Source organism: Danio rerio, chromosome 9, assembly GCF_049306965.1.
Source record: "Danio rerio strain Tuebingen ecotype United States chromosome 9, GRCz12tu, whole genome shotgun sequence".
NCBI lineage: Eukaryota > Metazoa > Chordata > Actinopteri > Cypriniformes > Danionidae > Danio > Danio rerio.
This window is the reverse complement of record NC_133184.1, coordinates 49,311,300-49,330,000: the sequence shown is the minus strand read 5'-3', so window position 1 is coordinate 49,330,000 and position 18,701 is coordinate 49,311,300. Positions and strand designations below refer to the sequence as shown.

The 18,701-nt window shown below is 32.8% G+C and overlaps 1 protein-coding gene across 50 annotated transcripts in view; it reads left to right on the top strand.

Annotated features, from left to right (window-relative positions):
• The window catches only part of tns1b (tensin 1b), a 488,173-nt gene that overhangs the window by 406,556 nt on the left and 62,916 nt on the right, over window positions 1-18,701 (top strand). For 38 of the 50 annotated variants that reach the window (XM_073913184.1, XM_021479035.3, XM_073913181.1 and 35 more), the window contains one exon: window positions 13,105-14,556. In XM_073913184.1, coding sequence (XP_073769285.1) covers window positions 13,105-14,556 — 1,452 coding nt within the window. Of the gene's footprint in view, window positions 1-13,104; window positions 14,557-18,584; window positions 18,669-18,701 lie in introns of all 50 variants that reach the window. The other 12 variants (XM_021479033.3, XM_073913167.1, XM_021479028.3 and 9 more) reach the window with 1 other exon arrangement.

Below are 18,701 nucleotides of genomic sequence, written 5' to 3'. Positions count from 1 at the left end.
GTACAGTATTAATAAATATTTCACATATTTAATTATAGCATATTTATACATTCTGATTTATTTATTTATTTATTTATTGTATTATTTTTTGGGGGGTATTGTAAAGGGTATTTTTTATAGCTTAGTATTTATCTTTATAAATTTTTGTGGTTGAATTTATTATAGTTTTTTGCAATTATATTATGTGTATTATTAAATATTTCACGTATTTAATTAAAACATAAATTATTTATTTATTTATTTAGTGGATACATTTTTTTATATATATTTTTTTAATATGTTAGTATTATTATTATTTATCTTTTTGTGGTTGACTTAATTATAGTTTTCTGTTATTAATAAGTATTTTACATATTTAATCAAAACATGGTATTAAATTCATTATAATACTTTTTAATTGTGTTGACCATTTTATCATTTTTTTATTTTTAATATTTGTTTCATCAAATTATAATATATTTAGATTTTTAAATAAATTTGAATGATTTAATAATTAAAACTTTTTAACAAAAATTTGCTACTGCATTAATGTATGCTTTTTTTAGCAATTCATGAAGAACTACAGCTTTTTTCTTTTTAAGTTTAGCTTATATTGTTGGATTTTGCTTAGATATATGTGAATCATTAATGTACACAATTAATGCCCAGCTAGTACAAGGAAGAGATCCTAAACCCTGGTCATTTTCTGGTGATTTAACATGCTGTTCACACACATTTTTCAGTGCATGTCTTGGCATTTCTGAAACTTTATCTGCTCTTTCATTACTCCAGGTAAACACTTCATGCTTTACTCCTTGAATCATCCATTATTAGAGATTATCTGCTTTTAACACCCACCATGAAACATGAGACATTATGTCATTCTTGTATAACAGACTAGTGTTACTGTTTTTATTCTCTTTACATTTTGCTTTGTTTTGTTTTGTTTTATGTTGTTTGATTTTTTTTTCTTAAACTTTTAATTTTATTTTATTTTGTTTTATATTCTCACTGTTATGAATCAAATTGGTTTCATTAAAATAAATAGGCTATTCAAATATAAATGAATTCTAATAAAATTAAATATTAATAATTAAAACTGTATGTTCATTGGAATTGAATTAATATATATTTCATATTTTTAAATATATCATTTTAAATATGTTTTAATATATTATTTCATATAAATATTTGATTATATATTATAACTATATAATAATTATAATTTACTATAAAGTTTTTCCTTAAACTTTACATATCTTTATAATTATTATAAATATATAAATTTTATTTTATTTTTTTACTTAAAAACTTCCTTGTTTTTAACCATTTGTTTAGTATAAAGATTAATGTATTGCTTGATTTTGTAAGTGCATTGTTTTGTTTTATTTGTCTAATATAAAATTTTATAAATTTTTATTTTATTTTAATATTTTTTATTTACTTTTATTAATTTAATTATTTTATTTTATTTATTTTGTAATATAATTTTTTTATTTTGTTTTATTTATTTATTTATTTATTTTTATTATTTTATTTTATGTTATTTTATTTTTTATTTTTTATTTTATTTTTTTATTTTATATATATATATTATTTTATTTTATATTATTTATTTATTATTTTATTTTACTTTAATTTTGTTTTATTTTGTTATTTTATTTTATTTTTGATTTAATTTTATTATTATTATTTATTTAATTTTTAAATGTTTTATTTTTTATTTTTTAAATTTTTAAATTTTTAAATTTTATTTTTTATAATTTTTCATTTTTTTATTATTATTATTTTTTTTTTACTTGCCGACATTACATTGGATGTTTTCAAAAATAAATTCCCACTGCACCTTTTTTTTTCCCATATCCCAAGGCTCTCTCATAAAACAAGGTCATTTTGGAAAAATGTGTGTGGGTGTTTAGGTTAATATGAGACTTTTGTTTCTTAATCTCAAAATTGTTCTACTCTTGCAACACAGCTCTGTCTTCAGTTCCATTTCATTCTTCTCCCTTTCACAGTTTTAACACAACAACATTACAATAGCCCAGTCTAATCAATAGCCAGTGTTGTGCTGTCATCTTATGCTTTTAGACAAAAAGTAACACTCAAAGAGAGAATTTTAGTCAAGTTTACAAGAACAATTCATATTTTTATCATCAAACATCGACTAACCAAGGTAATGTGAAATCGGATAGGCCTACTGTTTTTGCCTATTGGGAAAACACTATAAACGCACACACATGCACACACAGCTGCGTGTGCTTGTAAATCTTAACAAGGTAAAGCTTCTCAAACAATGTTAAATATAATATGCCAGTTTTCCATTCAGGCAAAAACTAGTACCATGGAACTATTATGTTCAAGCCAAAACCGGTAAAGTGTGCTCTAGGCAGGACACAAAACTGTGGTACTACTGTGGTAAAATCACTGTAGTGCAGAAGAGTAACTTATTGCTTTCATAAAACAAAAGTGCAGCAGTGGGTTTTGGAGAGTTTCAGTGTTTATGGACACACAGTATTGAGTTTGAACCACAGTCAGAGAGTGTTTGTGTGTCTGTTATTGTGTGTGTTTTATTCTAAAAAACTTGGGCCTACAACTCCCTAGTCAACTCCCTCCATCATACTATAACCGTAAACACTGTACAAATTTATATATACTTGTCAAAAAATCTTGACAACAAATGCTTTTATGTTCATCCATTCATTTTTGCTTCGGCTTGCTCCATTTATTCATCAGGGGTCGCCACAGTGGAATGAACCGCCAACTTATTCAGCGTATGTTTTACACAGCAGATGGCCTTTTAGCTGCAACCCAGTACTGGGAAACATCAATACATTCTCATTCACACACATACACTACGGTCAATTTAGTTTTTTCAATTCACCGATAGCAAATGTTTTTGGACTGTGGGGCAAACCGGAGCACCCGGAGGAAACCCACGCAAACATGGAGAGAAAATGCAAACTCCACACAGAAATGCCAACCGGCCCAGCCGGGGACTTAAATCAGCAACCTTCTGTAATATATATTATTATTCTATTATTTAAATAAAAATGAAGAGATTAGATGCAAAAACCTCTAAATGTTGTCTGAAAATTTCCTCTAAAATTAGTATTTTTATCAGGCTCCTGTGTATGTTCTGTAATATCACTTATGTGGCAACGATTAAGTCCTTTTCCTGGTCTTTAAAGTGAAATATCTCAACATAAACAAAGGGGAATGAGAATAAAGTTTGTTTTTCGATGGAAATTTCAGATAGCACTTAAAGGTTTTTGCATCTGAACTCTTCATATATACATATACATGATTTGTATGAGCAATTTCACACGAGTAACAGTGTGATATGACTGTATATCGGCATTGCTGGGAGGTGTGCATTGGCTTGAGGTGCCTTAGTGTCCCACCGGTGCTGATATACAGCCATATTGCACTGCTATAAGTGCGATATTGCATTTATACAACAGTTCAATGGCATAATTGTATAAATAAAAAAAGAAAATCAACATAGAGAGTCTTAAAAACACTTTTGTATGAGGAACTACTTTTTACCAACATCACTTTATAAATATATATATATATATATATATATATATATATATATATATATATATATATATATATATGACAAAAGAAATTAGTTATTAAAACTGTTATGTTTTTAAAATATGTTGAAAAAAATCTTCAAAAACAAATTTAAATATTTGAAAAAAGAAAGCCTATTTCACAAGAGGGCTAACTTACATTTATACTGACTGACTGACATGTTTCCCTTTTCCAGTATTTATATATAGGTAGAATTTGGGCAAAACATCACTGACTAACAGTAAACGCTGCCTAAATAGACACCTCAGTAGCTTTTTGGAGAAGATCCAGTGAGTTAGTGAAGGATAACAAGCCTCTCAGTGATGTCACACTAGTAGACAGCGCACACACACACACACACACACACACACACACACACACACACACACACACAGCTGGGCGAGGATAAATTCACACCCACCTCAGTAAGTCTGTGGAGCGTCCAGTGAGAAGCTCAGAGTCCTGTCATCTTTAACACACACAGCTCAATCACAGGAGGAGGAGAAAGAGCCTTCACTGAAACACACACACACACACTCCGCCAAACACTCTTCTCGGACAAGCTCAGAGCTGCTGTTAGGGCAGGTAGGGACTACCTTCTTAAACCACTTCTTCAGCATGTGTTCTCAGCACGCTATTTTTACGGGTGATGATTGGAGATAAATGCAGCGATATCAGCCAGTGATTTAAATAAAACCTGCCTGACAATTTTTTTTTTGTTGAGCTGGACTCTAATGACAGAGACTGTGTTAAATCATTAGGTGTTTTTGAGCGGCAAATAAAACATGAGATGTGTCTTTGGTTTTTTGGCATGGTGCACGGCACTCCATGGCTGGAGGTGTGTGTTATTTTGGAGATGTTCGAAACAGCTGAGGGATTGTTAAGGGAAACTCTGGAGGCAAGAATGGGGAGAAAGGCTCATTTTTTCCACACTGCACTGCTAAAGGAAAGTTCTGGCCATGAGGCTGAGCTCGCTGAGGAGAAACAAACATAGTTTCATTGCTGACAGCTGAATTCACTCCTGCAAACTTCTGGTTTATTGAAATGTAAGGTCGTCAGAAAGCACTGTGAGTAATGCAAGCTGTTTTTTTGCAGTGTGTGAGCTTTTTAATTAGGTTAATGCAGCCTTGGATTGGCTACAGAATAAACAAGTGTTAACCAGTGACTTGCTTAATTAAGCTAACTTGCCTAGTTAGCCTTCACTGTACAAAAATATTGTACATTTTACAATAGCTTACTATCAATTTTGGTTGCCAGTAAGACTGTACTTTTACAAGCAGATGGTAAATTAATAATTACAACTGAGCTGTATTTTTACATTTTTAGGCTTGTAAATTTACAGTCTTACTGGCAACCTAATTCGCCATTGTTATTGTAAACTTGACGCTAAATTGTAATTAATAATTTACTTGCACTTGTAAATGTAGTCTTTCAACCAAAATTGCCATTGTTATTGTAAATTTTACAGTCAATTGTAATTAATAATTTACAAGTGCTTGTAAATTGACAATATAACTGGCAACCGAAATTGCTATTAAGTTATTGTAAATTTGACTGTAAATTGTAATTAATAATTTACAGTGTGCTTGTATCTTTGCAGTCTTACTGGCAACCAAAATTAGCATAAAGTTACTGTAAATTTGACAGTAAATTGTAATGAATACTTTACGTGTGCTTGTAAATTTACAGTCTTACTGGCGACCAAAAATTAGCATTAATTTACTGCAAATTTTACAGTAAATTGTAATTAATAATTTACATTTGTTTGTAAATTGACAGTATAACTTGCAACCAAAATTGCTATTAAGTTATTGTACATTTTACAGTAAATTGTAAATAATATTTTACAGTGTATTTGTATATTTTCAGTCTTACTGGCAACCACAATTGGCATTTGTGTACTGTTAATTTGACAGTAAATTGTAATTAATAATTTATGTGCGGTTGTAAATTTACTGATAACTGGCAACCAAAATTGCTTTCTTGTAATTAAAACCCTAAATTGTAATTAATAGTTTACCAGTGCTTGTGAATTTAAAGTGTAACTGGCAACCAAAATTGCTATTTATTTATAATAAATTTGACAGTAAATTGTAATTAATAATTTACATGTGCTTGTAAATTTACAGTTTAACAGTATAACAACCAAAATTCACATTGTTAATGTACATTTACAGTAAATTGCAATAAATAATTTGTGCGCTTGCAAAAATATTCTTACTCACAACCAAAATTGCCATTAAGTTACTGTAAATTGTACACTAAGTTGTCATTTTTAATTTACATTGCACTTGTAAAGTTACCAAAATTGTCAGTAAGGAACTATACATTTTTGCTGTAAATTGTAAATATTAATTCACTGTATACTTATGAATTTACAGTCTTATCGGCAACCAAAATTGGCACGGTTACTTTAAATTGTACAATAAATTGTAATTGATAATTTCTGTGTGCTTGTAAACTCACAGTCTTACTTTCAACCAAAATTGCCATTAAGTTATTGAAAATCAAACAGTAAATTGTAATTTGTAATTTACGTGCACTTGTAAATATACAGTCTTACTGGCAACCAAAATTGTCAGTAACTGTAAATTTTTACAGTAAATGTAATTTTTAATTTGCTGTGCAATTGTAAATTGACAGTATAACTGGCAACCAAAATTGCCATTAACTTACTGTAAATTTTACAGTAAATTGCAAACAATACTTGTGTGCTTGCAAATTACGTCTTACTTGCAACCCAAAATTGCCAGTAAGTTACTGTATATTTTACATAAAATTTTTTAATATTAATTTACAATGTGCTTGTAAATGGATAGTCTTACTGGCAACCACAATTGGCAGTAAATAACTGTATTTTTATTTATTTATTTATTTATATATTTTTTTGCAGTAAAAAACAATGGGATGTCAAAAATGAATATGAGCCACTGTGCAGAAGCAATTTACTGAGTGATTAAAGACATTACTCTATGTACACTTTTATTTAAAGCTGGCCCTGTTGAATTAGACTAAGTGTTGAATTAATATTCAAAGTGGTAAACGTGACTGTTTCAATTATATTAAACTTTCTTTAAAAATATTTTTGCAACTGAAGAAATTCATAATATATATATTTTGTTTGTATTTTAAATAATTATGTTATACAGTACTTATTATATTTTAATAATAATAATAGTAATTATATAATAATAATAATAATACATTTTATTATTATTATTATTATTATTATTATTATTATTATTATTATTATTATTATTATTATTATTATTATTATTATTATTATTAAATTATACTCTATAATCAATCTTGTTCATGTGATTTGCAAAAAGTACATTTTCAGTTGTACAGCTGAAAGTGTGGTATTGATGCTAACCTGATATCATGCATATTGATAGTATTTATTTTGGTCCACAACCTATTTATATTTGATGTGCAACTACGAACATCAAGGTTGGCAGTGTTTGACAGACATCAGCTTGTGTATTCTCGTGTGTAACCTCCTTTCGAACCTGTAGGTCACATAGCTGCATGTGACACGAGGTCAAAGGTGATCATTGAATATGTTGCAAGCAGACATCTACAACCTAAAGGTCGACAGGTCACCTGAGGTAACCCAGGATGTCTATTTTTAAAGAGCTGTTAGTCTCTAGCCGCCACATGATCCATATTGCACATAAAAATGATAGTCAGATGAAAGCACCTCAAGTCTTCATTTAGAAGGTTAGCAGCGTCATATGTTTAAAAGGATTTTTGACATGCTTAATGCTCAATTTGTTCAATAGAAAATCATTTGAAAGTATATTGTAATTTGAAAGAGTTGGAAAAGAAACTGTTGTTTCTTTTTCGGTGATGTATAGTAAACTCGTATAGAAATATGATATAATATGGAAATATATGCAAAATACATACAGTAGAAGTCAGAATTAGTATCCCCCTTGTTTATTTTTTCCCCTAATATCTGTTTAATGGAGAGAAGATTTCTTCAACACATTTCTAAACCTAATAGTTTTAATAACTCATCTCTAATAACTGATTTATTTTAGCTTTGCCATGATGACAGTAAATAATATTTGACTAGAATTTTTTCAAGACACTTCTATACAGCTTAAAATGACATTTAAATGCTTAACTAGGTCAATTCGGTTAACTAGGCAGGTTAGGGTAATTTGGCAATTTATTGTATAACGATGGTTTGTTCTGTAGACTATCGAAAAATATATATAGCTTAAAGGGGCTAATAATTTTGACCTTAAAATGGCCTTAAAAAATTTTAAACTGATTTTATTCTAGCTGTAATAAAACAGATAAGACTTTCTCTAGAAGAAAAAAAAAATATCAGACACTGTGAAAATGTCCTTGCTCTGGTAAACATCATTTGGGAAATATTTAATTAATAATTCTGATTTCAACTGTATTAGGGGTGGGAATCAGGTTAACTCACTGTACGATATTATCACGATATTAATATATCACAATATCAGCAATTCTGCTAAATATCAATATATCACAAGAAAATAATCTACAATGTATCACAATATTTGTAAATGAATAAGAAAAAAACCCATCGAAATGTTATAAGAAGCATTTCTTATATTAACAGCACAACTTATAGAATTGAAACAATGTAACAAAGCTATCAAACAAGCCCAAAAAATGCGGCAACATTTTTTTTTGATGGTCCATTTGAGTATTAGTAGACTGTCTGCTTGATATCTGTTGATACTGATCGTTCAACAGACATTTAACTGACTATAAGAAACTTTGCAAATACATGTCAACTTGTAACTTAAATTCAACGAACAGACCATCAAAATAAAGTGCGACCAAAAATGCAGATGTGCAGAGAGCATCAGAAGCTCAACTTTGTGGAATTGGGACACTTAATAAAACTTCGCCAACTTAAATGAAGTATTTTATGCTTAGCCCTGATTTAATTTTAATGCAAACTCATGCATTCCCACTAGATTGATATATTTTTTCAAGAACAGTAACTGATCAGAATGTTCATAGTTCATAGGAGCACAGACTCCTATGACCACTTTTGATGTCCCCAGCAGTGGAGAACATTAGCTATTTACTTATCAAATAAAAAAAAAGAATTAAAAAAATATATATTTATTTAATTATTTTGTCCCTAATATTTTTAGCCAAAGTTTTCGTAATAGCATCTGACTTTCTCTTGGTCTGCAATGGTTAAATAAACACAAGGTCCATTAAATAATATGTTCATGTCCTGTTGATATCTTTGTCTAATATAAATTTTGGCAGATTCGTTTTAGTACATATTCCTATGCGAAGTCTCACAGCTCTGACCACTGACTTAAGGGAGAAACTAGATTGGGGAGAGCTGGATGTCTGAAACACAAAAAAATATTGGTCCAGCTTTAACAGGTGTATCCATATGCCAGAGATTTTCACCATTGCAATGGCTCATCTGTCAGGGGTTAAATGATGCTGGTGCATTTCTGATGTAATGTTTATCCACCATTATTGGATGTGTCATCTGGTGTAGGCTGGGTGTACTGCAGTCAAAGCGGTAAACTGCTGCAGTTAGTGTAAGACTGAATGAATAATTAATTCAGATCTTTTGTACTTTGAGATAAATATCGATACTTGGCGCCAGAGTATCGATAATGTATCGCCGCTGTATCGATGTTGATTTTTTGCCCCACCCCAAATATATATATATACACATACATATATATTCATACATACATACATACGTACATTTGATTTTTTTTTTCATACACACACATAGAGTTGAAGTCAGAATTATTTATTAGCTCCCCTTTGATTTTTTTTTTCTTTTTTAAATATTTCCCAAATGATGTTTAACAGAGCAAGGAAATTTTCACAGTATGTCTGATAACATTTTTTCTTCTGGAGAAAGTCTTATTTGTTTCATTTTGGCTAGAATAAAAGCAGTTTTAAATTTTATTATTATTTTTTTTTTAAAACTTGGCAAGTCTTTATTGTCGAGCCCTGAAAAGTGATGTGCTATAAATTATTAATAATAAATAAATAAATAAATAAATAAATAAATAAATAAATAAATAAATAAATAAATAAATAAACTAATTGCAATATGACACTATGAAACCACAGCCTCATACACAACAGAGATGGCATGTGGAAAACACAAATTTTAAATCAAGTAATTTTGGAATGCCAAAGACAAATTTCTGGATATAAAATATATTTTCCCAACAACAAAATTGTGGGTAGTAAAAATGGTGAGTGGCTAGTAACTTTGAGAAAAAATAAAATAAAAATAAAAATAAATAATAATAATAATAATAATTATATATATATATATATATATATATATATATATATATATATATATATATATATATATATATATATATATATATATATATATATATATATAATATATATATATATATATATATATATATATATATATATATATATATATATATATATATATATATATATATATATATATATATATTAGTTGATGATTATACAGTTAAGGTCAGAATTATTAACCCATCATTAACCCATATATATATATATATACATATATATGTATATATATATATATATATATATATATATATATATATATATATATATATATATATATATATATATATATATATATATATATATATATATATTAGTTGATGATTATACAGTTAAGGTCAGAATTATTAACCCATCATTAACCCATATATATATATATATACATATATATGTATATATATATATATATATATATATATATATATATATATATATATATATATATATATATATATATATATATATATATATATATATATATATATATATATATATATATATATATATATATACACACCCCTGGTTTTAATTTCCCAAATAATGATTAACAGAGCAAGGACATTTTCACAGTATGTCTGATATTTTTTCTTCTGCCTTGTTAACCTAATTAACCTAGTTAAGCCTTTAAATGTCACTTTAATCTGAATAGCAGTGTCTTAAAAATAGCCTGTAAAATAGTATTTATTGTCATCATGGCAAAGATATACTAAATCAGTTATTAGAGATAAGTTATTACAACTATTATGTTTAGAAATGTGTTAAAGAAATCTTCCCTCTGTCAAACAGAAATTAGGGAAAAAAATAAACAGGGGAGCTAACCATTCTGACTACAACTTTACACATAGCTGGTCATTTCTGGGAAATATACTGTAATTGGCTCTTAAAAATAAAACACATCTAAGCTGTTTCTTTTTCTCCACATCTAACTGAGCTTTTTTGGATCAAACTTTATGCCAAAACTCACAAGTCGGATTGTGGATGACTAGAGAGCCATGAGTCTCTTGTCCTTAACTCTAGATTGTCCCGAAAACAGCATAGTAAAGCACGGTATTGTGCCCACTTTTCCCAGCTGTATTATCAGATTTGTGGCTCTACAGATCCTGCATTAAGACACCATGGGAAACTCAGCATGAGTGTTTCAGGCTGGCTCTAACCGAATGAATGACATTTTGTCACAGTCTGTGGTTTTGAGGCTGTCTCGTTCTTCCAAGCACTCTGAACAGAACACACTTTTTTTTTCTTTTCGTGTTTTTTTTTTTTCTGGAATTGCGATGCATTGTTGATATCAAAAGGCCATTGCGGAGTGATCTGTCAAACAGTGGCTTGGTGGTTTTGGAAAGGCAGAAAACACTTACAGTCTGTTATTAAAATGCATGACCGCAGGGAAACAAGACACTGATTGTTAAGAGCCAAAGATATATTGACTCACAGCCACCCTAAAATAGGTGTGCTACATGTTTGTGTAAGTGTCCGAACATGTGTGTAAAGGCATTAGTATAGGAAATGATGCTACAATTCCAAGGAGACAGGAAATGCCTTAAATCTAGCATGTGGTGATTTTTCCATTGGTGATTCAATGGCTTGGACTGGGACCGTGGTTTCTCTCATGAGAGGTGCAAAGTGACTCATTGTATGAGGTGGAGCTGCTGTTCGGTCATGTGTGTGTACACGTGCCTGTTTTAGGTAGAGAATTCTCCATCTGACTTTGTGAATTTTGATTGTTTTGACATAAACTGAGTGCTCATTCTTTCAGTGTTTACATGGTTAAGAACAATCACAAGTATCTTAGAAACAAGGCATCAGTATCAAGGGTTTAGTTTTCTCAAATAATTAAGACGGAGCTAACTTGAAAATGAAAAATGTGTCATCATTTAGTCACCTTCATGTCATTCTGAAGAGTTTCTATTTTTAGTTCAACTTGAAACATATGTTTGGAAAGTTTATCTGTGTTTTGTCTGCAGAGTTACAATTGGGTTCCAAAGCAAGATTAGATTTTTAGATGAACAATACCTTGAAGCTTGCGTAAGGCAGTGATTTATTGCAATGGTTCAAGTTGTAGTTTTTCTGAATATACAATATTGTACTATACATAATAATGTACTCTTAAGGTCATTTTTTTCCTTCACTTTTGTCAATTGGTGAAGTTTTGTTGCTCGCCACTGTTGCTACCTGCTTGCTTGGTTTGAGACTTGTGGAGCTGTGCATGGATTGATTTGCTCTTCAGTGTTTGGACTTTCAGCAATGAAATTTAAACCACACTGAGCTGAACTGAACTTCAACTCTGAAAACTGGACTGACGCAGTTTCAATTTAATAGAACTTCTATGTTAAGCTGCTTTGACACAATCTCCATTGCAAAAGCGCTATAGAAATAAAGATTGTTGAGAGTTGAATTGAATATTATTTTTACTGTGATATGACCACAATGCAGATGCCCGAAATACACTTCAGCCTACAGACATGCTCTTTGTCAGCATTTCTGTTTCTTTTGGAAATTTTGTGGGTCCTTTTGGTAAAAAACACAAGTTGCATTTGATGATTTGCAGCCTTTCACTTGGCAAGACAGATGTGATTTTCAGTAGTCAAATGTTCCCCCGAGAACCACAGTCCTGCAAATTTTTGATCTAACCTTGCTTTCCAGGAACCTTTAGACCTTGATTAGCTTGTTCAAGTGCATTTGGTTCAGGTTAGAGGTTGATGCCCTGCTGGACTGCTCCAGGCCTGAACTTGGCCACATGGGACAAGATATGCTGAACAAATACTAATGTTACTTTGCTACTTGTGTTCCCATTGTGGTAAAGAAAGTGATCTTTTCTAGGGTTGAAAATGGATGCGTGAATAAGGTGCTAAATGTTACTTTAACTGAAGGAGTATCTGGTAGAACTTAATTATTGAGTGGTGTGACATATGAATGTGATTTTGATGTACTTAGGCCAGGGTGCCCAAACTCAGTCCTGGAGAGCTGGTGTCCTGCATAGTTTAGCTCCAGTGTCTTTCGACACCTGCCTTGAAGTTTCTAGTATACCTAGAAAGAGGTTAATTAACTGGTTCAGGTGTGTCTGATTGGGCTTGGAACTAAACTCTGCAGGACACTGGCCCTCCAGTACCAAGTTTGGGCACCCCTGACATAGGCAGACCTCAAAACAGCTTAGTACGTATTTGTGTGTGTATGGAAAAAAAAAATATTAAAACATAATTTTTTTATCTTCTACAGACGTTATTCACACCGAAGGTCCATTGGATGGTAGTCTCTACGCTAAAGTTCGTAAGAAAGAGTCTCTGGAAGGAGGGGTTACAGCCAATGGTCTCCCAGCTGCTGCTGATCACACTTTACCTGCTGTAGACCACACTCTACCACCAGTCGACCACGCCTTGTCTGTAAGCAGTGATTCAGGCAACTCCACAGCGTCCATCAAGACTGACCGCACTGATGAAGCCAGCCATCAGCCAGCATTGGTGAGTCAGCCATCTTCCCAGCCCCTCAGCCCTGAGGAGAAACAGGAGCTGGACCAGTTGCTCAGTGGTTTGGAAGCACCAATGCATCGCACCGGTTACCAAAGCAGCCCTGGTGGGGGTGGTGGTGGTGGAGGTGGTGGAGTCCTACATCTCGTCCCCGCCCAGGTGCACGTCAATGGCCACAGCAACATAGACAGAGAGACAGATATCCTTGACGATGACTTGCCCATCAGCCAGGAAGGGAACAGTGTGGACAGTCTTGGAACTCTCTCATCTTTTGAGGGCAGAGCCACTCCTGCGGATCTATACTACCAGTCAGAGACAGTCATTAATGGACAAGATATGCCCTACTTAGAGAAGATTGTCCATGAGAAAATGCTAGAGCCCAGAGTTCACAGCTCATCATCTGTCCAAGAGCACTTGGGAGGCCCTAGTGGGTATGCTAACCAGAATGGCAATATCTATCGATCTCAGTCATTAGGAGCAACCCCGAACACAGACCAGAAGTACATGCCCAAAGCTCCAGCACGCACAACCAGCAGTAGGGATGCCGTGCAGAGACTGAATGTTTGGCAACAATATGGTGTACCAGAAGTCCCAGTCACAGATGGGGTCACCTTCAACCCTGTACTACAATCCCACAGCCTTCCAGAGTTCCCTCAGATGGCATCTCAACAAGAGATTGAGCAGTCCATTGAAGCCCTCAACATGCTGATGCTGGACCTTGATCCAGCACTTACTCAAGTCCCCAAATCCCACAGCGCTCCATCTGGAGAAAGTGGTGTGGTCACCACCCAACCATCTTTCTCTCAAACCCAAGCACGCCCATCCTACCAGGCTGACACTGCTATTCATGACCGCGGTGCGGCCTCTTCAATGGGATTTCCTTTGACCTTTCAACAAGTAACTGGAGAGCCTTCACAACCCACCATGAAACAGCAGAAACCCACAACTACATCCCAGCATGTCGAATTCGCTTCTGAAGCAGGAGGTCAGGCCCCCATGTCCCAGTCCACAGTGCCTTCCTCCACCTTTGGAGTTCTCCAGTTGAAACCCCTCAACATTTATCCCTCAAGTACGACATCCCAGTCCCCCGAGCCTCAGGAGACTCAGCGTAGCTACTCTTCTTCCTCATCCCCTCTTCCCAAAGAGTCTGAACCAGAAGATAGCAGCTACAAATTGGAGGGTCTTGTAGCTCACCGTGTAGCTGGTAAGATCAACCTCGAAATACCTTTTTAACAGTCAGTTTTCTTGCTCATATGTGCATTTCTGATAGTTTGTTGATCAATAAAAACATGTGCTAACTAGTTAAGACTTTTAACTATTAGGCTGCAATGCTTTATCATATTTTAAAATGTAGAAAATGCTAATTGCGTAATTATGTCATTGGAACTATAGTAAAGGAATTCATCTCTATGCTTGAGTGCTTAAGCTAAGGTTGTCTTAAAAGCTGCCTTTTACATTGAAGGCGGTGCCTTTTTTGGTGGAGTTTCTTTGCAGTCGTTGACATAAGCACTGTGAGATCACAAAGAAAGCTTTGTCCAAAGTGCTTCTGGCCTAAGCCTCAGTATCAGACCACATTTCTTTTTTTGTGCCAAACCAAAACTGAACATTTGTACATCACATCTGGAAATATGCCCAAAGAACTGAGGGCTGTTATAGAGCAGTGTACTTTTTTTCTGTTTAAATTATCTGTTCAGCTTAAAAGTTTTAAAAAGATTTTCCTGGAAGCACATTTATTTCCCCGTGTGACTAATGGTAACTTGTCAGTTGTTTGTTGATCAAGTCTTGTTTTGTTGCATACTAAATTAACCATGACTTGCTTAGTCGTGAGTTTTAATTACATATATTACACTGCTGATGGATCGTACAACTGAAAATGTTATAAACAAAGTATATACGTATATATGGACTTCCATTTACTCCTCACCAAGTATCTGCCAAAAACATAAATGGAAACCATATTTACTCGAACAAGGGCTGATGCTCTGGCTCACTAATGCCCCTTTGTGGTAATGTTTATAGTTACTGTGCCTTCGTTGTCTTTTTATTTTACAAAGTCAATGTTTTAAAGCATCAGACCTGTAATGAAGGTTGTATGCTTGGAGGAATAGCTCTGATCGCTTCTCTCTTTCTATCAAAAGCTATCAATACAAGTTTGAGAACTCAGGAAACCTGCAAGGGTTTAACTAAGATAGTGTCAAGCTCTCAAACCTAGTCAATTAGGTTTCTGTTTTATTGCCGACCAAGTCTTAGAAGTGTTGTTGACTCAGCAGAGATAAGTGTTCCTCTAATAGGAAGGACAGCAATAGGAAGAAGCTGCTCTCTTTCTTTATAATCTTCCCTTAAGTCCTTGCTCCTGACACAAGTTCTTGCAACACTGATTGGAGAGCTCTCAGTATCTAGTATTGGGATTTGGTTATCAGTCATGTCACTATCTAGAATTAGAGGAGCACTTTGTCTATCTTAACCATCCGCTTGTCTCAACACACAGAAGTGTGTTTATCTTACTGACTGAAGAGTTAGTTTACCCAAAAATGAAAATCATGTTATTAACTACTCACCCATGCGTTGTTTCAATATCAGAACTCAAATTAATAAATTTAAGATTAAATTTAAGAGCTACCCTATTCTCCATAGACTGCAATGGTCCCAAAACAAAGGTCCAGAAAAGGAAGCAAAAACATTGTCAAAACATTCCACATTTTAACTGTAGCTGTACGAAGCTCCAAGAATAATTTTGTGCACCAAAAAAATTTAAATATTACTTTTTTTGCCTATATCATCTCTTTTGTTTTAGATTAGAGTGCATGTTTACTATGGCCAGTATGGCATCTTGCCATTAGACTCAGAAGAGCAACAGGCAAGAGAGATATTGCAGGTAGTAGTCATGCACCCTGATCTGACATGGGAGATATTGGTAAAGTCATTTATAGTTTATTGGCGTACAAAAGTGTTCTTGGAGTATCATATGATTACATTTAAACTATGGAAGTCCCATGGGAAGTTTTGACAATGTTTTCAGTTAATTTTTTGGACTTTTTACTGTTTGATGTGTACAGTCACACCAGTGTGATTAAAACGTTTAGTGCGTCACGTCATAATTTGCCAAACTTAAATTCACTTCCTGCAATGGCTGAGGCAGATAGAAGCTCTAGTCATAAATCACTAATTTTTCAAACATTTAAATACACATAAGTACTAGAAAAACGTAACGTTAATGGTTTGAAAAAATACACGCTGATGGCTGAAGAAGTCTATGATAATTATTTTTCAAATAATTAATGACAATGTGTGTATTCACATCAGATATACACTGTTTAAGCAACTAGAACGTTTACTCTATTCTTCTCCCAGTTAAACCGCCACTTACTTTTATGTAATTCAGGAGAAGTTGATGAGTTAACGTGTTGTAAATCCAGCAGATCTAATTCCTCAATTACATGACGTTACCCATCGGTCATCATAGATCAAATAATATGATCATTATTAAGCAGTTTGAATCATGAAGTGCATGTTCTTACACATTTTTGAGAATCAGAATATAATATATATTAAAATATAATTAAAAGACAATAGCAAGGCTATTCAAAAATCACATTTTAGGGTCATTTTCAAACAAATGATGTTTAAGTTTCAAACATTTAAATACACATATGTACTAGCAAAACGTAACATTAATTGCTTTTTTAAAAATACACATTGATGTCTATGAAGATGGCCATAATAATAATTTAACACATAATCGATGACGCCATGTGGTATTCGGATTAGATGCACACTGTTTAGGTAATTAGAAGGTTTACTCTATTCTTCTCCCAGTAAACCCACCGCTTACTTTCAAGTAATTCAGGAGAAGTAGAGGAGTTAACATGTTATAATCCAGCATCCTCCACTAACATGGCAGCACACATCGCTTATCATTGATCAAATAATATGATCATTATTAAGCTGTTTAAATCACAGAGTGTGTGTTCTTACTCTTATTTGAGAATAAGAATATCAGACATTACACAATATATTTATGCACGTCATCATGGTAACTTTAAAGCAATGCCTTCTAAGTAATAAAGGTCACATTTAAAAAAACTCACACATTTTTTGGTGGGGGGTGGGGCAACGAAACTATAAAAAGGGTTAACTATTCAAAACCATTGCTGTCTGGAGGATATGAGAGAGCTTTCATCTAACAAATGTTAATTAGTGTTCTCAGGGGATCGGAACAACAAGAGAGAGTGAGTAATTAATATCATAATTTCCATTTTTAGTGAACTAATCCTTTAGAACATCTGTACGGTATGGCTAGGTAATATATTGTACCATTTATTTTTTACATTATTTTATTTTTTTGTTATATCAACAAACCTTACCAAACACCATTTGATTTAACCCTTGTGTGCTGTTGGGTATAATTTCATCCATTCTGGATTGATTTTGATTCTTCATTTGACCACAAATTTCTCAGTGTTTTGGCAAATGAAGTGCTTTCTGGTGAGCAAATCTTATTTTGACACATATTTTGAGAAAATGCTTAAAATTTTTTTTTCCAAAAACTCAACAATACACTCTGGACAAATGTACTACCATTTCAATATGTTAGTGGCTATTTTTGCTACCTTGACTTCCATTATAATAATTTTTTTTGATTGCTAAGCGATGAACATAGTAGACATAGTAAGTGTATTTATGCACACACACTATAATTTGCTGTTACTCCATAGAATTCAATTAAATTCAATTAATCCTTGTTTCTGTAGCGCTTTTACAATGTAGATGGTGTCAAAGCAGCTTAACACAAAAAAATCCAGAATCTTTAAAAGCCAGAAAGTTTTTTTAATATTTTTTTTTTTTCAAAAGGGTTAATGGTTCCAACTGATGATCAACAGTAAAAATTAATAGTTTTACTTCTTCCCAACAGGGAAAAACACCAACAACCAAGAATGCATGATTATTTGCGGTCATACTTTGCAATCAAAATTTCTCTTTCTAATGGAAGTCAATGGGGCAAAAACAGCCACCAACATTACAAACTGGAACAATACACAAGGGTTAATAGGTTTGCTATTAGGAGTTTGCTAGCATACGCTAATACATTCTTCTTTCCCCTTCTTTTACATCCTCTCCTGTTTGTGGAACACCTGCCCCGTCCTCACCTCCACCTTCCCTTCCTTCACTTCATCTTCTTCCGTTACCTTCTGGTCCATCATTCCTCCTTTTTCTCCTCCTGGTGGTGTGTAGAGTACACTGCTCGTATCCGCTGCATCAATGACAGCCAGAGTGCTCCCGAGTTTGGCCATCGCCGCCGCTCTCTCTCCTTCAGTGGTTGGTGACTCTGATGCTCTGTGCCGCCCACTA